At 54.9% G+C, this 24,672-nt stretch overlaps 1 protein-coding gene across 2 annotated transcripts; it reads left to right on the top strand.

Annotated features, from left to right (window-relative positions):
* The first annotated feature begins 899 nt into the window (after positions 1 to 899).
* LOC147993007 (uncharacterized) lies at positions 900 to 24,139 on the top strand. 2 transcript variants are annotated; one of them, XM_087542161.1, is made up of 5 exons: positions 900 to 1,137; positions 20,533 to 20,554; positions 21,710 to 21,877; positions 23,440 to 23,539; positions 23,597 to 24,139. In XM_087542161.1, the coding sequence occupies exons 1-5, from the start codon at positions 900 to 902 to the stop codon at positions 24,137 to 24,139; spliced, it is 1,071 nt and encodes a 356-aa protein (XP_087398287.1). The 2 variants fall into 2 exon arrangements, with proteins under 2 accessions (XP_087398287.1, XP_087398285.1); XM_087542159.1 differs by having other exon boundaries at positions 23,440 to 24,139.
* The last annotated feature ends 533 nt before the right edge of the window (positions 24,140 to 24,672 follow it).

Raw genomic sequence — 24,672 nt, 5'->3', positions numbered from 1 at the left:
TTATGATGCCAAATCAATTTTGTTAGATTTATTACGAAATTTAGTTTCATGGGATATATATTCGGTATGGTAGATATTGATATTTTTTAATATATATTTGGTCAAACTTTGCAAAGTTTGACTTGATCCAAATCTAATATGCGGAGTAAAAAGAACCGAAGGAGTACAAAAGAAACTACTGAACATAAATCTTGTATCGGGCGGAGTGGGTCCAGGCCCGGCCCGTGAAGTTTTCCCCACCTACCTACAGAGTTTCTCATGGCCTGGAGTTAAGCCCACTCAGACTGTCAAATGGAAGCCCAAAGGTTGGGTTGACTGGGCGACCTAACACGCACGCGATCAACGCTCGCGCCGCCTCCCCCTGCCACTTCCCTCCCCAGCCAGTCAGCCACCCGGCCCCAGGCTGCTGGTCTGCTTCCCTACCGTGCTGCCGGCCTGCCTCCGTTCGCCTCCCGCGCTGGCTCCCCTGCTCCCCTGACTGGCGCCATTCTTGGTAATTTCATTTACAGTTTCCTGTTTATTCATGCATATCTTGAACTCAAAATTGATACTATGGCGAATTACTACCAAATAGCATCAGAGTAGAATAGAGAATTCGCAGGGATTAGTTTGATTTCATTCATCAATGTACGATTATAAAATTTCTCGTGGGAAACAAATGCTATAGACACATGTGCTTAGTATGACATCACCGTGGCGCTAATAATAAATATATTCTCTATTTACTGTTTAGTATCATCTTATTTGCGTCTTCTGAGTGGATTTATTTTATTTCATTAGGCCATTTAGGGTTTCTTAGATGTGGGGAAATGTTAGTGCAACATCATTATCTTGTATTGAAGTAGATACCCGGATTTGTCTGACTAATTAACCCTCTGTATAACCAGAAAATTTTCTACATGGGGAAGAAGCCGTGCAGTGCTGGCCCTTCCTCGGCATCCAGGCCCATGAACCAGGCCATGTCGCTCCGCGAGGAGACCTCCGGGAAGACACAAGCCAACACGCCCTCCCTGCTGAGGGTCCAGCACCTGCAGCGGCTGGGGGCGTGGGCGAGCGGTGAGGCGGGAGTTGGCTCGATCGGAGCACTGCTGGGCCGCCGCTTCGCCATGGACGTCGAGGCGGCCGGGATCCCCATAGGTGCTTCACTACCGGACTCGCGGACTATGCCTACAGCCACAGGCCGTCGGCATAGGCCCCTAGGCCGTCGGCATAGATCTATGCCTACGGTTGCCGTCGGCATAGGCCCGTCGGCGTAGATGTCGTCAGCGTAGTCTTGTCAGACCGTCGGCATAGGGGCCTATGCCAACGGCCTGACATCAGCCGTCGGCATAGTTTAGCCGTCGGCAGTGTTTTTCGTCTAACGGCAACGGACGGCGCCGTCAAAAGCGCTGGCAACCCGTGGTACTCCTAGTGGCAGGGCTATGCCTACGGCAAAGCCGTAGGCATAGCTCTGCCACGTGTCATTTCCTGGTTCCTCCTGGCAGCAGGGCTATGCCTACGGCAAAGCCGTCGGCATAGATATGCCACGTGGCGAGCCCTGGTAACTCCTGGGCTTATATATGTCGACGGCTTTGCCGTAGGCATAGTTTTTTCCCCTGTTTTCTCTTTTCCAATTCATTTGACAGCATTTCAAAACAGAACAATATGAAATTATGCAGAAATATGACAATTCATCATCTAAACATACTCAAGTTGACCATCATCATCTAAACATACTCAAGTTCATCACATCATCTAAAGATCATCACCGACGGAAGTTCATGAACATAAAAGTAGTGCAAGACATGAAACATCATAAAAGTAGGAATATGAAAGGCATGGCACGATGGCCACATGCACGGAATCATCAAGCAAGACCACCTCCGCCAAAACCACCACCTCCGCCAAAACCACCACCACCTCCGCCAAAACCGCCATCGCGACCACCACCACTCTGCCAGATCGGAGTGACTGGGGTCAATGGAGCAGGAGTCAAGCCACCGGTCCCCTACATGTTTCAGAAAAGATTCTAACGGTAAATATGATATGATAGTGTTGAATGAACGAGAACTAGTTTGCCAGTAGTTAGACAAATGTACTAACCGGGCCATCACTGCCTAGTGCCACCCATTCATCGAACGTGGGCACGTGTGGGGGTTCTCCCGCATGTGGTGGTGGGGGTCCCATTTGTGGTGGATCCGTGCGGTTAGTCCAAGACGCCAACATAGCCTGAATGTTAGTTAAACAATCAAACTAGAAGATTAGAAGGAATGAAAGTGCAAAAGTTGGGCATAAATCCATGCGTGCGAAGGTGCTTAGTCATCTCACTCTTATCTCTGCGGATACGCCTCTTACATCTGGCACACGGGCATTCTGGCACCATCCTCATTGGACTACGGAATATCTCTTTCAAAAACACATCAGTTTTCTCGACCCACTTTGTTGTTACTTGATTCCGACGGAAAAACCCACTATACATCCACTGATTATCTGCCATCTCTGCTTTATTGGAAGCCACACAACAAAATTAAGGATTCATTTAAATTACTCACATCAATATTTTATTTTTTACAAGGTTGACGAGAAACGACATTTAATCCACCTACATATCTAATAGGTAAAGATGGGTCCTAATCCCACACGAGAATGTGTAGATTGAGTACGTTGTCCATGCTCTACCCCATTCCGAGACAAAATTTCAGCAGCACCTCCCCGCTATTCTCCAAATACACGTCTCGGCAAAATGCCGAGAGAATGTGCATCCGGAGAACAACAGGGAGGCGCCGCCGAAATCCTGTCTCGGAACGGGGTAGAGCATGATAAACGTACCCAATCTACACATCCTCGGGTTGTCCGTGGAAAGCGCTGGACAATCCGAAAGAGCTGCGGTGATAAATATGCAATTGAATGCATATTTATCCATGCAACCCTTTCGGACGGGAGACCTAGGTTACGCGACTTGATGTGAAAATTTAATCTAGTGACATGGAAAAAAAGTGGACGAGGTCATGGAATTGTTGCTCACCCTCCGATGTAGTCGATCAAAGGAGACGGACGATCGTGGACCAACACCTCCAACGTCGACAATCACTCCACGAAGATGGAACACCACAAATCCTGTTAATTACACCGAGTGAAAAAAATTTAGGTCATCACCTCACATTAAGCATTGATACTTTTAACTATGAAAAAAAATCATGTTTCGTCAAGTGTCAAATTTTGTCCTTCAATTTTTTTAGCAAGATCATCATGATTAAATAACCACTCATCATATCATAATTTTGCAGCACATCTCACGTAGCTACTTAACATTAAGCACTGACACTTAAAACTATGAAAAAAAATCATATTTTGTCAAGTGTCAAATTTTGTCCGGTTCAATTTTTTTGACAAGATCATCATGATAAAAATAATCACTCATCTTATACCAATTTTAGAGCACTTCTCAAATGACAAGATCATCATGATAAAAATAATGCAACCTAACAATCTAACATCCTAATAAAAATAATCACTCATCCTAACATCCAACATTCTCCATCGCGAACAATTATGAAAAAATTACCATCAGTCCTATAGCACATGTGCCCACGTCGTGTAAAAAACTCATGATTTTATCGCCCTCCGAGTATTTAATAATATTCACGCCGCATCGTTACCGCAGAACGTCTACTACCGTGTCATCGCCGTCCGTGAGGGGGGCCACGCCCCGGAGACGCGTGCCGCCTCTTCGGACATGCCACCACACCACCCCGCATGTATGAGGGCCCGGTGCGACACTCCGGTGGCATTGCTACCCACCCAGGGCCCCCGTCCCGCGTAACCCTGTAGCGTTTGACCACAGGATCTAGCCCTTTGACTTGGCACGGACGGGCTTTCACCAGTGGACCTCCCCACCCGGTTGTGTTAGGTCAGCCCATAGGAACACTTTGTAGCAACATCCGGGCTAGACCCACAGCAAGATCCCCTCGGTGTAGACCCAACGCGTCCGTTTCCCTCCTCCAGGTGCCGGCGGCGCCGCCGTCCGTGAGGGGGGCACACCCCGGAGACATGTGCCGCCTCTTCGGACATGCCACCACACCACCCCGCATGTATGAGGGCCCGGCGCGATGCTCCGGTGGCATTGCTACCCCCCAAGGCCCCCGTCCCGCCTAACCCTATAGCGTTTGACCACGGGATCTAGCCCTTTGACTTTGCACGGACGGGCTTTGACCAGCGGACCTCCCCACCCGGTTGTGTTAGGTCAGCCCATAGGAACACTTTGGAGCAACATCCGGGCCAGTCCCACAGCAAGATTCCCTCCATGTAGACCCGACGCGTCTGTTTCCCCCCTCCAGGTGCCGGCGGCAGCGCCGTCCGTGAGGGGGGGGGGCACACCCCGGAGACGCGTGCCGGGCGTTTGCAACCGCAACAACACTTCCAGACTTGTGAGAGTCCGCCTACGCAAGATTTGGCGGCATGCTAGCCCCCGGAGGCCGCCGGCCACAGTCGTAGACGCGCGAAGAGCAATCCGCGTAGAGGGAATTGTTCGGATACTTCTCCATCGCGAACAATGATGAAAAAATTACCATCAGTCCTATAGCACATGTGCCCACGTGTCAAATTTTGTCCTTCAATTTTTTTAGCAAGATCATCATGATTAAATAACCACTCATCATATCATAATTTTGCAGCACATCTCACGTAGCTACTTAACATTAAGCACTGACACTTAAAACTATGAAAAAAAATCATATTTTGTCAAGTGTCAAATTTTGTCCGGTTCAATTTTTTTGACAAGATCATCATGATAAAAATAATCACTCATCTTATACCAATTGTAGAGCACTTCTCAAATGACAAGATCATCATGATAAAAATAATGCAACCTAACAATCTAACATCCTAACATCCAACATTCACCTATATATCAACCTAACAACCTAACATCTAACATCTAACCTAAGAATCTAACATCCAACATCCATCCATGCATTCATTCATCCATCCAACAGTACAAAAAAAGGCAAAAAAATGAAAAAAAAATGTAGCTCACCGAGAGGGGCGTGGCAGGGGGCGTGGCGGTGGAGGGGACGGTGAGGCAGGGGCGGTCGGGGACGGGAGGGACGGGGCCGGACGGAGCCGCGGCCGGCTGCAGGAGTACCGGCGGGGTCGGGAGAGGCCGGGGCAGCGGCGGGGTCAGGGAAGGCCGGGGCGACGGCGGGTGGAGACGGCGGCGACGGCGGGTGTGGAGGCGGGGGCGGCGACGTGGGTGTGGAGGCGGGGAGGGCGGCGGCAGGGGTGGGGTGTGCGGCGGCGGCGGCAGGGGGCATGGTGGAGTGGGAGGTGCGGCGGCAGGGGAGGGGTGGGGGGTGCGGCGACGGCGGCAGCTCGGGGTGGGGGGTGCGGCGGCGGCGCATGTCGGGGTCGGGGGGTGCGGCGGCGGCGCAGGTCGGTGTGTGGGGGAGAGAGTGAGTGGATGGGGGAGAGAGTGAGTGGATAAGGGATAGGTTGGGGCGCCACGTGGCACCTATGTCGACGGCTTAGCCATAGGCATACATTTTTTTTCTTTTTTATTATCCACATCACCGATCCGCGTAGAAGCTTCCGTATGGCCGCAGCTATGCCGTCGGCATATTTTTATTTTTACTTTTCTTATTTTGTATAATTTTTTTAATGTTTTCTTATTATATATATATTTTAATGTTTTCTTATACATATTTTTTACATGCATGAACATTATTTAAAATGTACCATACATTTTCTTTAATGGTTTGAAACATTATTTTTAATGACATGATCTTTTTTTATATTGTACAACAATTTTCTAAAATATCACGTATATTTTTTTCTATGGTCTCGCGAAAGGTGATACATAGGAGAGCAACTGACTGAGGGGTACCGTTATGGAGTGCCTGATCCGGTAACTATGCGAGTGCCTGATCCGTCTACTACCGTGTCATCGCCGTCCGTGAGGGTGGCCACGCCCCGGAGACGCGTGCCGCCTCTTCGGACATGCCACCACACCACCCCGCATGTATGAGGGCCCGGTGCGACGCTCCGGTGGCATTGCTACCCTCTCAGGGCCCTCGTCCCGCCTAACCCTGTAGCGTTTGACCACGGGATCTAGCCCTTTGACTTTGCACGGACAGGCTTTGACCAGTGGACCTCCCCATCCGGTTGTGTTAGGTCAGCCCATAGGAACACTTTGGAGCAACTTCTGGGCCAGACCCACAGCAAGATCCCCTCCATGTAGACCCGACGCGTCCGCTTCCCTCCTCCAGGTGCCGGCGGCGGCGCCGTCCGTGAGGGGGGGCACACACCGGAGACGTGTGCCGCCTCTCCGGACATGCCACCACACCACCCTGCATGTATGAGGGCTCGGTGCGACGCTCCGGTAGCATTGCTACCCCCCAGGGCCCCCGTCCCGCCTAACCCTGTAGCGTTTGACCACGGGATCTAGCCCTTTGGCTTTGCACGGACAGGCTTTGACCAGCGGACCTCCCCACCCGGTTGTGTTAGGTCAGCCCATAGGAACACTTTGGAGCAACATCCGGGCCAGACCCACAGCAAGATTCCCTCCTTGTAGACCCGACGCGTCCGTTTCCCTCCTTCAGGTGCCGGCGGCGGCGCCGTCCGTGAGGGGGGGGCCACACCCCGGAGACGTGTGCCGCATCTTCGGACACGCCACCACACCATCCCGCATGTATGAGGGGCCGGTGCGACGCTCCGGTGGCATTGCTACCCCCCAGGGCCCCCGTCCCGCCTAACCCTGTAGCGTTTGACCACCGGATCTAGCCCTTTGACTTTGCACCGACGGGCCTTGACCAGCGGACCTCCCCACCCGATTGTGTTAGGTCAGCCCATAGGAACACTTTGGAGCAACGTCCGGGCCAGACCCATAGCAATATTCCCTCCGTGTAGACCCGACGCGTCCGTTTCCCCCCTCCAGCTGCCGGCGGCGGCGCCGTCCGTGAGGGGGGCACACCCCGGAGACGTGTGTCGCCTCTTCGGACATGCCACCACACCATCCCGCATGTATGAGGGGCCGGTGCGATGCTCCGATGGCATTGCTACCCCCAGGGCCCCCGTCCCGCCTAACCCTGTAGCGTTTGACCACGGGATCTAGCCCTTTGACTTTGCACGGACGGGCTTTGACCAGCGGACCTCCCCACCCGGTTGTGTTAGGTCAGACCATAGGAACACTTTGGAGCAACATCCGGGCCAGACCCACAGCAAGATCCCCTCCGTGTAGACCCGACGCGTCCGTTTCCCCCCTCCAGGTGCCGGCGACTGCACCGTCCGTGAGGGGGGGGGGGGCACACCCCGGAGACGCGTGCCGGGCGTTTGCAACCGTAACAACACTTCCAGACTTGTGAGAGGCCGCCTACCCAAGATTTGGCGGCATGCTAGCCCCCGGAGGCCGCCAGCCACAGTCGTAGACGCGCGAAGAGCAATCCGCGTAGAGGGAATTGTTCGGATACTTCTCCATCGCGAACAATTATGAAAAAATTACCATCAGTCCTATAGCACATGTTTCCACATCGTGTAAAAAACTCATGATTTTATCGCCCTTCGAGTATTTAATAATATTCACGCCGCATCGTTACCGCAGAATGTCTACTACCGTGTCATCGCCGTCCGTGAGGGGGGCCACGCCCCGGAGACGCGTGCCGCCTCTTCGGACATGCCACCACACCACCCCACATGTATGAGGGCCCGGTGCGACGCTCCGGTGGCATTGCTACCCTCCCAGGGCCCCCGTCCCGCCTAACCCTGTAGCGTTTGACCACGGGATCTAGCCCTTTGACTTTGCACGGACGGGCTTTGACCAGTGGACCTCCCCACCCAGTTGTGTTAGGTCAGCCCATAGGAACACTTTGGAGCAACATCCGGGCCAGACCCACGGCAAGATCCCCTCCGTCTAGACCCGACGCGTCCGTTTCCCCCCTCCAGGTGCAGGTGGCGGCGCCGTCCGTGAGGGGGGGCACACCCCGGACACGCGTGCCGGGCGTTTGCAACCACCACAACGCTTCCAAACTTGTGAGAGGCCGCCTACACAAGATTTGGCAGCATCCTAGCCCCCGGAGGCCGCCGGCCACAGCCGTAGACGCGCGAAGGGCAATCCGCGTAGAGGGAATTTTTCGGATACTTCTCCATCACCAAAAATTATGAAAAAATATTATCGTTCCTATAGCACATGTGCCCACGTCGTGCAAAAAAACTCATGATTTTATCGCGCTCCGAGTATTTAATAATATTCACGCCGCATCGTTACCATAGAATGGCTACTACCGTGTCATCGCCGTCCGTTAGGGGGGGCCACGCCCCGTAGATGCGTGCCGCCTCTTCGGACATGCCACTACACCACCCCGTATGTATGAGGGGCCGGTGCAACGCTCTGGTGGCATTGCTACCCCCAGGGCCCCCGTCATGCCTAACCCTGTAGCGTTTGACCACGGGATCTAGCCCTTTGACTTTGCACGGACGGGATTTGACCAGTGGACCTCTCCACCCGGTTGTGTTAGGTCAGCCCATTGGAACACTTTGGAGCAACATCCGGGCCAGACCCACAGCAAGATCCCATACGTGTAGACCCGACGCGTCCGTTTCCCCCCTCCAGGTGCTGGCGGCGGCGCCGTCCGTGAGGGGGGGCACACCCTGGAGACGTGTGCCGCCTCTTCGGACATGCCACCACACCATCCCGCATGTATGAGGGCCCGGCGCGACGCTCCGGTGGCATTGCTTCCCCCAGGGCCCCCATCCCGCCTAACCCTGTAGCATTCGACCACGGGATCTAGCCCTTTGACTTTGCACGGACGGGCTTTGACCAACGGACCTCCCCACCCGGTTGTGTTAGGTCAGCCCATAGGAACACTTTGGAGCAACATCCGGGCCAGACCCACAGCAAGATTCTCTCCGTGTAGACCCGACGCGTCCGTTTCCCCCCTCCAGGTGCCGACGGCGGCGCCGTCCGTGAGGGGGGGCACACCCCGGAGACGTGTTCCGCCTCTACGAACATGCCACCACACGATCCCGCATGTATGAGGGGCCGGTGCGACGCTCCGGTGGCATTGCTATCCCGAGGGCCCCCGTCCCGCCTAACCCTGTAGTGATTAACCACGGGATCTAGCCCTTTGACTTTGCACGGACGGGCTTTGACCAGTGGACCTCCCCACCCGGTTGTGTTAGGTCAGACCATAGGAACACTTTGGAGCAACATCCGGGCCAGACCCACGGCAAGATCCCCTCTGTGTAGACCCGACGCGTCCGTTTCCCCCCTCGAGGTGCCGGCGACTGCACCGTCCGTGAGGGGGCGGCACACCCCGGAGACGCTTGCCGGGCGTTTGCAACCGCAACAACACTTCCAGACTTGTGAGAGGCCGCCTACGCAAGATTTGGCGGCATGCTAGCCCCCGGAGGCCGCCGGCCACAGTCGTAGACGCGCGAAGAGCAATCCGCGTAGAGGGAATTGTTCGGATACTTCTCCATCGCGAACAATTATGAAAAAATTACCATCAGTCCTATAGCACATGTGCCCACGTGTCAAATTTTGTCCTTCAATTTTTTAGCAAGATCATCATGATTAAATAACCACTCATCATATCATAATTTTGCAGCACATCTCACATAGCTACTTAACATTAAGCACTGACACTTAAAACTGTGAAAAAAAATCATATTTTGTTAAGTGTCAAATTTTGTCCGGTTCAATTTTTTTGACAAGATCGTCATGATAAAAATAATCACTCATCTTATACCAATTTTAGAGCACATCTCAAATGACAAGATCATCATGATAAAAATAATGCAACCTAACAATCTAACATCCTAGCATCCAACATTCACCTATATATCAACCTAACAACCTACCATCTAACATCTAACCTAAGAATCTAACATCCAACATCCATCCATGCATTCATTCATCCATCCAACAGTACAAAAAAATGCAAAAAAATGAAAAAAAATGTAGCTCACCGAGAGGGGCATGGCAGGGGGCGTGGCGGTGGAGGGGATGGTGAGGCAGGGGCGGTCGGGGACGTGAGGGACGGGGCCGGATGGAGCCGCGGCCGACTGCAGGAGTACCGGCGGGGTCGGGAGAGGCCGGGGCAGCGGCGGGGTCAGGGGAGGCCGGGGCAGCGCGCGCGCGGTCGGGGGATGCCGGGGCGACGGCGGGTGGAGACGGCAGCGACGGCGGGTGTGGAGGTGGGGGCGGCGACGCGGGTGTGGAGGCGGGAAGGGCGGCGGCAGGGGTGGGGTGTGCGGCGGCGGCAGGGGGCGTGGTGGAGTGGGAGGTGCGGCGGCAGGGGAGGGGTGGGGGGTGCGGCGACGGCGGCAGCTCGGTGTGGTGGGTGCGGCGGCGGCGCAGGTCGGGGTCGGGGGGTGCGGTGGCGGCGCAGGTCGGGGTGTGGGGGAGAGAGTGAGTGGATAAGGTGAACTATGCCGATGGCTAAGCCGTCGGCATAGGTTGGGGCGCCACGTGGCACCTATGCCGACGGCTTAGCCGTAGGCATACATTTTTTTTCTTTTTTATTATCCACGTCACCGATCCGCGTAGAAGCTTCCATATGGCCGCAGCAGCCGTCGGCATATTTTTATTTTTACTTTTCTTATTTTGTATAAGTTTTTTTAATGTTTTCTTATTTTATATATATATATTAATGTTTTCTTATACATATTTTTACATGCATGAACATTACTTAAAATGTACCATACATTTTCTTTAATGGTTTGAAACATTATTTTTAATGACATGATCTTTTTTTATATTGTACAACAATTTTCCAAAATATCACGTATATTTTTTTCTATGGTCTTACGAAAGGTGATACATAGGAGGGCAACTGACTAAGGGGTACCGTTACCGAGTGCCTGATCCGGTAACTATGCGAGTGTCTGATCCGTCTACTACCGTGTCATCGCCGTTCGTGAGGGGGGCCACGCCCCGGAGACGCGTGCCGCCTCTTCGGACATGCCACCACACCACCCCGCATGTATGAGGGCCCGGTACGACGCTCCGGTGGCATTGCTACCCTCCCAGGGCCCCCGTCCCGCCTAACCCTGTAGCGTTTGACCACGGGATCTAGCCCTTTGACTTTGCACGGACGGGCTTTGACCAGTGGACCTCCCGACCCGGTTGTGTTAGGTCAGCCCATAGGAACACTTTGGAGCAACATCCGGGCCAGACCCACAGCAAGATCCCCTCCGTGTAGACCCGACGCGTTCGTTTCCCTCCTCCAGGTGCCGGCAGCGGCGCCGTCCGTGAGGGGGGCACACCCCGGAGACGTGTGCCGCCTCTTCGGACGTTCCACCACACCACCCCGCATGTATGAGGGCCCGGTGCGACGCTCCGGTGGCATTGCTACCCCCAGGGCCCCCGTCCCGCCTAACCCTATAGCGTTTGACCACAGGATCTAGCCCTTTGACTTTGCACGGACGGGCTTTGACCAGCGGACCTCCCCACCCAGTTGTGTTAGGTCAGACCATAGGAACACTTTGGAGCAACATCCGGGCCAGACCCACAGCAAGATTCCCTCCATGTAGACCCGACGCGTCCGTTTCCCCCCTCCAGGTGCCGGCGGCGACGCCGTCCGTGAGGGGGGGCACACCCCGGAGACGTGTGCCGCCTCTTCGGACATGCCACCACACCATCCCGCATGTATGAGGGGCCGGTGCGACGCTCCGGTGGCATTGCTACCCCCAGGGCCCCCGTCCCGCCTAACCCTGTAGCGTTTGACCACGGGATTTAGCCCTTTGACTTTGCACGGACGGGCTTTGACCAGCGGATCTCCCCACCCGGTTGTGTTAGGTCAGCCCATAGGAACACTTTGGAGCAACGTCCGGGCCAGACCCACAGCAAGATTCCCTCCGTGTAGACCCGACGCGTCCGTTTCACCCTCCAGCTGCCGGCGGCGGCGCCGTCCGTGAGGGGGGGCACACCGCGGAGACGTGTGTCGCCTCTTCGGACATGCCACCACACCATCCCGCATGTATGAGGGGCCGGTGTGACGCTCCAGTGGATTTGCTACCCCCAGGGCCCCGTCCCGCCTAACCCTGTAGCGTTTGTCCACGGGATCTAGCCCTTTGACTTTGCACGGACGGGCTTTGACCAGCGGACCTCCCCACCCGGTTGTGTTAGATCAGACCATAGGAACACTTTGGAGCAACATCCGGGTCAGACCCACAGCAAGATCCCCTCCGTGTAGACCCGACGCGTCCGTTTCCCCCCTCCAGGTGCCGGCGACTGCACCGTCTGTGAGGGCGGGGGCACACCCCAGACTTGTGAGAGTCCGCCTACGCAAGATTTGGCGGCATGCTAGCCCCCGGAGGCCGCCGGCCACAGTCGTAGACGCGCGAAGAGCAATCCGCGTAGAAGGAATTGTTCGGATACTTCTCCATCGCGAACAATTATGAAAAAATTACCATCAGTCCTATAGCACATGTGCCCACGTCGTGTAAAAACTCATGATTTTATCGCCCTCTGAGTATTTAATAATATTCACGCCGCATCGTTACCGCAGAACGTCTACTACCATGTCATCGCCGTCCGTGAGGGGGGCCACGCCCCGGAGACGCGTGCCGCCTCTTCGGACATGCCACCACACCACCCCGCATGTATGAGGGCCCGGTGCGACGCTCCAGTGGCATTGCTACCCTCCCAGGGCCCCCGTCCCGCCTAACCCTGTAGCGTTTGACCACGGGATCTAGGCCTTTGAATTTGCACGGACGGGCTTTGACCAGTGGACCTCCCCACCCAGTTATGTTAGGTCAGCCCATAGGAACACTTTGTAGCAACATCCGGCCCAGACCGACAGCAAGATCCCCTCCGTGTAGACCCGACGCGTCCGTTTCCCTCCTCCAGGTGCCGGCGGCGGCGCCGTCCGTGAGGGGGGCACACCCCGGAGATGTGTGCCGCCTCTTCGGACATGCCACCACACCACCCCGCATGTATGAGGGCCCGGTGCGACGCTCCGGTGGCATTGCTACCCCCCAGGGCCCCCGTCCCGCCTAACCCTATAGCGTTTGACCACGTGATCTAGCCCTTTGACTTTGCACGGACGGGCTTTCACCAGCGGACATCCCCACCCAGTTGTGTTAGGTCAGCCCATAGGAACACTTTGGAGCAACATCCGGGCCAGACCCACAGCAAGATTGCCTCCATGTAGACCCGACGCGTCCGTTTCCTCCCTCCAGGTGCCGGCGGCGGCGCCGTCCGTGAGGGGGGGCACACCCCGGAGACGTGTGCCGCCTCTTCGGACATGCCACCACACCATCCCGCATGTATGAGGGGCCGGTGCGACGCTCCGGTGGCATTGCTACCCCCAGGGCCCCCGTCCCGCCTAACCCTGTACCGTTTGACCACGGGACCTAGCCCTTTGAATTTGCACGGACGGGCTTTGACCAGCGGACCTCCCCACCCGGTTGTGTTAGGTCAGTCCATAGGAACACATTGGAGCAACATCCGGGCCAGACCCACAGCAAGATCCCCTCCGTGTAGACCCGACGCGTCCGTTTCCCCCCTCCAGGTGCCGACGACTACACCGTCCGTGAGGGGGGGCACACCCCGAAGACGCGTGCCGGGAGTTTGCAACCGCAACAACACTTCCAGACTAGTGAGAGGCCGCCTACGCAAGATTTGGCGGCATGCTAGCCCACGGAGGCCGCCAGCCACAGTCGTAGACGCGCGAAGAGCAATCCGCGTAGAGGGAATTGTTCGGATACTTCTCCATCGCGAACAATTATGAAAAAATTACCATCAGTCCTATAGCACATGTGCCCACGTCTTGTAAAAAACTCATGATTTTATCGCCCTCTGAGTATTTAATAATATTCACGCCGCATCGTTACCGCAGAATCTACTACCGTGTCATCGCCGTCCGTGAGGGGGGCCACGCCCCGGAGACGCATGCCGCCTCTTCGGACATGCCACCACACCACCCCGCATGTATGAGGGCCCGGTGTGACGCTCTGGTGGCATTGCTACCCTCCCAGGGCCCCCGTCCCGCCTAATCCTGTAGTGTTTGACCACGGGATCTAGCCCTTTGACTTTGCACGGACGGGCTTTGACCAGTGGACCACCCCACCCGGTTGTGTTAGGTCAGCCCATAGGAACACTTTGGAGCAACATCCGGTACAGACCCACAACAAGATCCCCTCCGTGTAGACCCGACGCGTCCGTTTCCCCCCTCCAGGTGCCGGCGGCGGCGCCGTCCGTGAGGGGGGGGCACACCCCAGAGACGTGTGCCGCCTCTTCGGACATGACACCACGCCACCCCGCATGTATGAGGGCCCGGTGCGACGCTCCGGTGGCATTGCTACCCCAGGGCCCCCGTCCCGCCTAGCCCTGTAGCGTTTGACCACGGGATCTAGCCCTTTGACTTTGCACGGACGGGCTTTGACCAGTGGACCTCCCCACCCGGTTGTGTTAGGTCAGCCCATAGGAACACTTTGGAGCAACATCCGGGCCAGACCCACACCAAGATCCCCTCCGTCTAGACCCGACGCGTCCGTTTCCCCCCTCCAGGTGTAGGCGGCGGCGCCGTCCGTGAGGGGGGGCACACCCCGGACACGCGTGCCGGGCGTTTGCAACCACCACAACGCTTCCAAACTTCTGAGAGGCCGCCTACACAAGATTTGGCAGCATCCTAGCCCCCGGAGGCCGCCGGCCACAGCCGTAGACGCGCGAAGGGCAATCCGCGTAGAGGGAATTTTTCGGATACTTCTCCATCACCAAAAATTATGAAAAAATATTATCGTTCCTATAGCACATGTGCCCACGTCGTGCAAAAAAACTCATGATTTTATCGCGCTCTGAGTATTTAATAATATTCACGCCGCATCGTTACCGTAGATGGCTACTACCGTGTCATCGCCGTCCGTTAGGGGGGGCCACGCCCCGGAGATGCGTGCCGCCTCTTCGGACATGCCACCACACCACCCCGCATGTATGAGGGCCTAGTGCGACGCTCCGGTGGCATTGCTACCCCCAGGGCCCCCGTCATGCCTAACCCTGTAGCGTTTGACCACGGGATCTAGCCCTTTGACTTTGCACGGACGGGATTTGACCAGTGGACCTCTCCACCCGGTTGTGTTAGGTCAGACCCACAGCAAGATCCCACCCGTGTAGACCCGAAGCGTCCGTTTCCGCCCTCCAGGTGACGACGGCGGCGCCATCCGTGAGGGGGGGCACACCCCGGAGACGTGTGCCGCCTCTTCGGACATGCCACCACACCACCCCGCATGTATGAGGGCCCGGTGCGATGCTCCGGTGGCATTGCTACCCCCAGGGCCCCTGTCCCGCCTAACCCTGTAGCATTTGACCACGGGATCTAGCCCTTTGACTTTGCACGGACGGGCTTTGACCAACGGACCTCCCCACCCGGTTGTGTTAGGTCAGCCCATAGGAACACTTTGGAGCAACATCCGGGCCAGACCCACAGCAAGATTCCCTCCGTGTAGACCCGACGCGTCCGTTTCCCCCCTCCAGGTGCCGACGGCGGAGCCGTCCGTGAGGGGGGGCACACCCCAGAGACGTGTGCCGCCTCTTCGAACATGCCACCACACCATCCCGCATGTATGAGGGGCCGCTGCGACGCTCCGGTGGCATTGCTACCCCCCAGGGCCCCCGTCCCGCCTAATCCTGTAGTGTTTGACCACGGGATCTAGCCCTTTGACTTTGCACGGACGGGCTTTGACCAGTGGACCACCCCACCCGGTTGTGTTAGGTCAGCCCATAGGAACACTTTGGAGCAACATCCGGTACAGACCCACAACAAGATCCCCTCCGTGTAGACCCGACGCGTCCGTTTCCCCCCTCCAGGTGCCGGCGGCGGCGCCGTCCGTGAGGGGGGGGCACACCCCAGAGACGTGTGCCGCCTCTTCGGACATGACACCACGCCACCCCGCATGTATGAGGGCCCGGTGCGACGCTCCGGTGGCATTGCTACCCCAGGGCCCCCGTCCCGCCTAGCCCTGTAGCGTTTGACCACGGGATCTAGCCCTTTGACTTTGCACGGACGGGCTTTGACCAGTGGACCTCCCCACCCGGTTGTGTTAGGTCAGCCCATAGGAACACTTTGGAGCAACATCCGGGCCAGACCCACACCAAGATCCCCTCCGTCTAGACCCGACGCGTCCGTTTCCCCCCTCCAGGTGTAGGCGGCGGCGCCGTCCGTGAGGGGGGGCACACCCCGGACACGCGTGCCGGGCGTTTGCAACCACCACAACGCTTCCAAACTTCTGAGAGGCCGCCTACACAAGATTTGGCAGCATCCTAGCCCCCGGAGGCCGCCGGCCACAGCCGTAGACGCGCGAAGGGCAATCCGCGTAGAGGGAATTTTTCGGATACTTCTCCATCACCAAAAATTATGAAAAAATATTATCGTTCCTATAGCACATGTGCCCACGTCGTGCAAAAAAACTCATGATTTTATCGCGCTCTGAGTATTTAATAATATTCACGCCGCATCGTTACCGTAGATGGCTACTACCGTGTCATCGCCGTCCGTTAGGGGGGGCCACGCCCCGGAGATGCGTGCCGCCTCTTCGGACATGCCACCACACCACCCCGCATGTATGAGGGCCTAGTGCGACGCTCCGGTGGCATTGCTACCCCCAGGGCCCCCGTCATGCCTAACCCTGTAGCGTTTGACCACGGGATCTAGCCCTTTGACTTTGCACGGACGGGATTTGACCAGTGGACCTCTCCACCCGGTTGTGTTAGGTCAGACCCACAGCAAGATCCCACCCGTGTAGACCCGAAGCGTCCGTTTCCGCCCTCCAGGTGACGACGGCGGCGCCATCCGTGAGGGGGGGCACACCCCGGAGACGTGTGCCGCCTCTTCGGACATGCCACCACACCACCCCGCATGTATGAGGGCCCGGTGCGATGCTCCGGTGGCATTGCTACCCCCAGGGCCCCTGTCCCGCCTAACCCTGTAGCATTTGACCACGGGATCTAGCCCTTTGACTTTGCACGGACGGGCTTTGACCAACGGACCTCCCCACCCGGTTGTGTTAGGTCAGCCCATAGGAACACTTTGGAGCAACATCCGGGCCAGACCCACAGCAAGATTCCCTCCGTGTAGACCCGACGCGTCCGTTTCCCCCCTCCAGGTGCCGACGGCGGAGCCGTCCGTGAGGGGGGGCACACCCCAGAGACGTGTGCCGCCTCTTCGAACATGCCACCACACCATCCCGCATGTATGAGGGGCCGCTGCGACGCTCCGGTGGCATTGCTACCCCCCAGGGCCCCCGTCCCGCCTAACCCTATAGCGTTTGACCACGGGATCTAACCCTTTGACTTTGCACGGACGGGCTTTGACCAGCGGACCTCCCCGCCTGGTTGTGTTAGGTCGGACCATAGAAACACTTTGGAGCAACATCCGGGCCAGACCCACAGCAAGATCCCCTCTGTGTAGACCCGACGCGTCCGTTTCCCCCCTCCAGGCGCCGGCGACTGCACCGTCCGTGAGGGGGGCACACCCCGGAGACGCCTGCCGGGAGTTTGCAACCGCAACAACACTTCCAGACTTGTGAGAGGCCGCCTACGTAAGATTTGGCGGCATGCTAGCCCCCGGAGGCCGCCGGCCACAGTCGTAGACGCGCGAAGAGCAATCCGCGTAGAGGGAATTGTTCGGATACTTCTCCATCGCGAACAATTATGAAAAAATTACCATCAGTCCTATAGCACATGTGCCCACGTCGTGTAAAAAACTCATGATTTTATCGCCCTCCGAGTATTTAATAATATTCACGCAGCATCGTTACCGCAGAACGTCTACTACCGTGCCATCGCCGTCCGTGAGGGGGGCCACGCCCCGGAGACGCGTGCCGCCTCTTCGGACATGCCACCACACCACCCCGCATGTATGAGGGCCCGGTGCGATGCTCCGGTGGCATTGCTACCCTCCCAGGGCCCCCGTCCCGCCTACCCCTGTAGCGTTTGACTACGGGATCTAGCCCTTTGACTTTGCACGGACGGGCTTTGACCAGTGGACTTCCCCACCCGGTTGTGTTAGGTCAGCCCATAGGAACACTTTGGAGCAACATCCGGGCCAGACCCACAGCAAGATCCTCTCCGTGTAGACCCGACGCGTCCGTTTCCCCCCTCTAGGTGCCGGCGGCGGCGCCGTCCGTGAGGGGGGGCACACCCCGGAGACGTGTGCCCCCTCTTCGGACATGCCACCACACCACCCCGCATGTATGAGGGCCCGGTGCGACGCTCCGGTGGCATTGCTACCCCCAGGGCCCCCGTCCCGCCTAGCCCTGTAGCGTTTGACTACGCGATCTAGCCCTTTGACTTTGCACGGACGGGCTTTGACCAGTGGACCTCCCCACCCGGTTGTGTTAGGTCAGCCCATAGGAACACTTTGGAGCAACATCCGGGCCAGACCCACACCAAGATCCCCTCCGTGTAGACCCGACGCATCCGTTTCCCCCCTCCAGGTGCCGGCGGCGGCGCCGTCCGTGAGGGGGGCACACCCCGGACACGCGTGCCGTGCGTTTGCAACCACCACAACACTTCCAAACTTGTGAGAGGCCGCCTACGCAAGATTTGGCGGCATCCTAGCCCCCGGAGGCCGCCGGCCACGGCCGTAGACGCGCGAAGGGCAATCCGCCTAGAGGGAATTTTTCGGATACTTCTCCATCACCAAAAAATATGAAAAAAATATTATCGTTCCTATAGCACATGTGCCCACGTCGTGCAAAAGAACTCATGATTTTATCACGCTCCGAGTATTTAATAATATTCACGCCGCATCGTTACCGTAGAATGGCTACTACCGTGTCATCGCCGTCCGTTAGGGGGGGCCACGCCCCGGAGATGCGTGCCGCCTCATCGGACATGCCACCACACCACCCCGCATGTATGAGGGCCTGGTGCGACGCTCCGGTGGCATTGCTACCCCCAGGGCCCCCGTCCCGCCTAACCCTGTGGCGTTTGACCACGGGATCTAGCCCTTTGGCTTTGCACGGACGGGATTTGACCAGTGGACCTCTCCACCCGGTTGTGTTAGATCAGCCCATAGGAACACTTTGGAGCAACATCCGGGCCAGACCCACAGCAAGATCCCCTCCGTGTAGACCCGACGCGTCCGTTTCCCCCCTCCAGGTGCCGGCGGTGGCGCCGTCCATGAGGGGGGCAAAACCCCGGAGACGCGTGCCGCCTCTTCGGACATGCCACCACACCACCCCGCATGTATGAGGGGCTAGTGCGACGCTCCGGTGGCATTGCTACCCCCCCAGGGCCCCTGTCCTGCCTAACCCTAGAGCGGTTGACCACGAGATCTAGCCGTTTGACTTTCCACGGACAGGCTTTGAACAGTGGACCTCTCCACCCGATTGTGTCAGGTCAACTCAAAGGGACACCTGGGAGCAACATCCGGGCCAAACCGACAGCTACATCCCCTCCGTGTAGACCCGATGCGTCCGTTTTCCCCCTCCAGGTGCCGGCGGCGGTGCCGTCCGTTAGGGGGGCCACGCCCCTGAGATGCGTGTCGCCTCTTTGAACATGCCACAACACCACCTCGCATGTATGAGGGTCCGGTATGATGCTCCGGTGGCATTGCTACCCCCCCCCCCCCAGGGCCCCCGTCCCGCCTAACCGTGGAGCGGTTGACCACGAGATCTGGCCTTTTAACTTCCCACAGACGGGCTTTGACTAGTGGACCTCTGCACCCGGTTGTGTCAGGTCGCCCGTAGGGACACCCGGGAGCAACATCCGAGCCAAACCCACAGCTACATCCACCGTGTAGACCCGACGCGTCCGTTTCCTCCCTCTAGGTGCCGGCGCCGTCCATGAGGGGGGCACACCGCGGACGTGAGGGGGGTCACACTCTGGAGACGGGTGTCGGGCGTTTGCAACCGCCACAAAAGTTTTGTCGGCATAGCTGTTTTTGATTTTAATAAAATATAATGATCTATATTCAAAAGAACATGACCGCACATTATTAACGTGCTCGAAAAAATACAAACTATATATATATATATTCATAATATATGAAAAAAATACAAACTACATATATATTCATATGTATGTTTATATTTAACATGCTACATGTTAGTTGATATAATAATACATAAAAAGGCTTAAAAAATATATATGAAAAAAAAGTCTACCTATGCCGACGGCATAGAGACGGCCAGGTTTTAGGCGGCGGGCGGCGTGCCGCGGATCGCTGATGTGGCAGGTATGCCGACGGCAGCCGTCGGCATATGTTTTGGACGGTGCGGCCCGGATCAGTGACGTGGCGTGCGGACCTATGCCGACGGCCCCCCGCCTCGGCCGTCGGCATAGCTCTGACGACGTTAGCCGCCCGTCAACAGCGGGGTCGCCGGGCCCACGACTATGCCGACGGCCCTTGTAAGCCGACGGCAGCTGTCGGCGTACTTGCAGATAGGCCGACGGCCGTTCTATGCCGACGGGTGCCGTCGGCTTAGCTCCGTCTAACCCGACGGCCTGGATACGCCGACGGCCAGGACCAGGCTGTCGGCATATCTCCGAGGAACCCGACGGTGGCCGTCGGCATTGTTTTGGCCGTCAGGGTAGCACCCTGTTCCGGTAGTGAGCTTCCACCTTCCTTTGCCAGAGGTGAGAGTTAGAGCTTACTGTGTGGCCTTAAAAATTCTGCATTCATTTGTCTAGTATTTGACCGTATCAATCTGACTATTATCTTCGCATTTTAACTTCTGTTATAATTTATCTGTGTTTGACATATGTAGCAAGCATACTAGCATTACATTGTTTTCAGACAAATGCTTGTTCTAGCAAAGTAGCATGCCTATATGAGCTTTCCAGAGCAATACGCATGTTTTGTCTGTTAGGTTGACATGATGGTTGTATTTTTGACTTGTTTCTGATAATATTTGATTGGAGTTGTAATTATTTGTGTTTGACATGTGTATCATACTAGCATTACATTGTTTCCGGAAAAATGCTTGTTCTAGCAAAGTAGCATGTCTATATGGGCTTTCCAGAGCAATATGGTAGATGTTTTCTAGGTTGATATGATGGTTGTATTGTTGGCCTGTTGCTGATAATCTTTGATTGGAGTAAAATGGGAAGGCTTCAGGCTTATTATCCGAGTTTTGATCTTTGGTTCACGTGGGCAGCACAATTACTGAGCGAATTAGATGTACCTCAATTTTGTTTTCACTTTTACATGGGAAGGTTATTGGTCGTCCATTTTGCAGCACCAACATTTTGCATGTTACATTGGTTCTTTACCGTAATGCACCTTAGCTGATTGTTCTGGATCTTTGTACTGTCAACATATGAGTTTACTAGCTTAGAGCAAATTACCCCACAGTTTGTCTGTCTTGCTTAGCCTTTGAGATCTGTTATAGTGCTATGTATGTATGCATGTATCAATTTATTTTCATGCGCCTTACAGTTTGTAGTAATGCTGATAAAAACTTTTGTGTGTGAGGAATATTTGGACTTATCTGTTTAGCTCACACCAGTACATTTTCAGACTCCTTTCAGTTGGCAAGTTTGCAAAAAAGGTCCTTCAGAATATATGAACTCACAACACTAGCACCAACTCTGTAAAGAACATCTCCAATCTACACTAAGTTTATCAGCGGCCAGGTTGAAGGGTCTACGATATTCTTCTACATTTATAGATTATGTACGTGGTGAATGCTGTTTGTTAGTTGTGCTGCATTTTATTTTCTATTTTTGTACCTGTGTCCGTATCAATAAGCCTTAATGGACCTCTGAAGAAAAATTATTCAAATATTGCAGATGTGAATCAATCTTAGATCCAGGCTTCAACTGCACAATCCGCATAAAGAACAACAAAAAGAAAGCAAAGCGGCGCAAGAAGTCAAATCCTGGCCAAAACAGTGTTGTCTATGCATGCCATTTCTGTGGAGACCAAAACCTGATACGGGGTAGTGGAAAGGGTATCGTGAAGGGACTGGAAAGAAGTCCAAATAACCCCCCAGGATTTCACAAACCGACTAGTTTACCCCCTGAGGTCTAAAACCGGGTATTTAACCCCCTAAGTTTTCCAAAACCATGTGAATCACCCCTTAAGCCTGATTAGGGCATGTACAATGGTGCTAGCTTAGAAGTGCCACGTACGATAGATAATAAGGTGGAGGAGAGAAAACTCATAAGAAAAGGTTTGTCTTCTTTTATTTAAAAGAAGACAAGAGGTGATCTCTTAGCACAATATGTCTCACCACATTTTTAGGAATTGCTAGTTATTGAAGATAAGACTAAGAGATGACCCATTGTAGACAAAAAAATTTGTCATCTCTAAATCACACGCAAGACTTAAGATAAGACTATCTTATCAACCATTGTACATGTCCTTAAAGTGGTTTTGCAGGCAGTTTTGGTGATGTGGCACGGTGCACCTCGTTCTTAACCTGCACCCGGCCTCGTCCATTCTCATCTGAGCACGAGCGAGTGTCTCACCACCTGGGACGCATCGCATCTATGCCTGACATTGCCACGCAGCTCGCCGAGTTCCATTCTTCTAACTCTGTGACCTTATCGGTGATGAGCCTCCCGGGGTTGCTCTATTGCCAGGCAGCACGAGGCCAGCATGCCCGCTGGGGTTCGTGGCCGTCTGCGCCGTCGAGCACCTCCTCCGTGGATGCGGCGGGTGCGCCGCAATGCACAAGCAACCTGCCAACGGACGCAAGTTCTGGCCTTGCCGACCGCCGTCCGTGACCAGTACGGTAGTGCCTCATACTCAAGCTCTCCGAGGCAGACTGGTTGGGCGGTCGAGGCCGTCGGCGAGCATGTCACTGGCGCAGGAAGCAGCGAGGAAACAGATCGTCACTCGCGAGGCGCACGTAATTTCTCTCGGCTACAACGTGAGGTCCTTCGGATGCAACACGCACGTACAGACCTGCTGGACTGATTCCAGGACAAGCCCTGACGTAAACACAAGAAGTACGTGCTGCAATGTCTGAGCCTTATAGGACTTAACCTAATCATCATTAGCTCTAACAGTGGACGTCGTCATCTGTTGGAAGCCGCAGGCGGCACAGGTGAGTTGTTGTCGACGGAGGAAGAAGCGGACGCGGCCGGCGAGAGCGACACTAAGGCAACTACGGCGCACAAGGGACGCGATGGCAAGCCGAGATTGCATCAAAGCCAAAATACAGCCGGCTGCTGGCTGGTGCTGCTTTCCATCAAGTACCTCAACGCTGCATTGTTCTCACGGGACCTCTGTGGTCTGTGCCGTTCAACGAGTGCTTTGGACGGGAGGACGTGAGCGACGCCATATACACGGCCATGGCATAAGGATGGGAGGGGAAGAGAGGAACTGTGCCGAGTTGCCGTGGTACCCGCAACCTTGCCACATCAACAAAACCGCCTGCAAAACCACTCTAATCGGGATTAGGGGGTGATTCACATGGTTTAGAAAAGCTCAGGGGGTTAAATACCCGGTTTTAGACCTCAGGGGGTAAATTGGCCTGTTTGTGAAACATCGGGGGGTTATGTGGACTTCTCTCGAAGGGACTGTTATCATCAAGAAAGCCTGTTAGCACAATGTTGAAAGCAGAACATATGAACGTGCCAACAGTAACTACTAAAAAGGGGATCGGGCATTCTGTGACAGCAGCCTCGCAACTGGAATCATCCAGGTTGAAAATATCCACTCTTGAAAAGGATAAACAAGGTAATGGGCCTAAATCTAATCTTCCTGAAAATTATAAAATGGAGAAAGGGGCAGTTTTCTCAATGGTGGATCATGGTCAGTTAGCGGCTGCACACAAAGACATCCTGCAGCAAATCGAAGTAGAAAGCGCAAATGATAAATGTGTGAATGGAATTGAGCCTGCGGCTTCTAAAAATTCTACTACATGTGAACATGATGTCACTTCTCAAGCAGAATTTCTAGCTGGGTCAAACTTTGCTACTCCTCAGAAGAACAAACTGGCGGAAGTAGCTTCAGCAGAAGCATTGAAGACTAGAAGTAGACTGAACAGCAAAGCGCAGAATTGTGCTTCAGTTGCTGGCAAGGGCCCTGGGAATTGTAGCAAGTCAGCTTCGAATACCAGATCTGCACGAGGTGATTCTACTCAGCCAGCTGGCAGTTCAAGGAAGCGGGCAAGAAAAGGGTGGACTACGCTGAAGCAGATTGCCGAGAAGGACGAGCTTGAGAGAAAAGAGAAGATGGATAACTTTGTAATCCCGTTCTTCATGCAGTAGAATATCTTTTACAGTTGGCCCCTGTTGTAAACGTTGGGCTGGAAGAACAGTTAGAGTTTTTGGTGATACTTTTTAGTTATGTACTTTTGCACCAATCATGTTGTGGAAATATAAAGTTGCGAAGGAGTTCAAAGTTAAACCGAAGGCAGATACGCTAGCAGTCAAGGGAATGAAAGTTAAGGCTTGAATATTCACCCGTGCGGGTGCGCTTGGCTCGAGCTGCCAAGTTGTGAAAGGTAAAGTCATATACTCTGTTCCGTTCTTGGCTGAAGGGTTAACAATCCAGAGTTTGTTCTCTGTATACAGGTTTTTGGGCCACAGTGCCACAATTTCTCCAGAGTTTGTTCTCTGTATACATTTCGGTTGCTAATTGAGTATTCCATTATTTGTGTCAGATACCATCGCAGGGACCATGCTATGGACTAGAGTCCACCACTCTGTTAGTATTTGGTAACACCTTCATACTCATGTTTTTGGCCCTTCTTTAGCTGCTCTGGTACTAACCTATATAGCATCCATCTTCAGTTCTTGGG

The sequence above is a fragment of the Triticum urartu genome, chromosome 1A, assembly GCF_056163025.1.
Source record: "Triticum urartu cultivar PI428250 chromosome 1A, HENAU_Tu73, whole genome shotgun sequence".
NCBI classification, from domain to species: domain Eukaryota; kingdom Viridiplantae; phylum Streptophyta; class Magnoliopsida; order Poales; family Poaceae; genus Triticum; species Triticum urartu.
The sequence above is the reverse complement of the archived record's forward strand: the minus strand, read 5'-3'. Positions and strand labels throughout refer to the sequence as shown.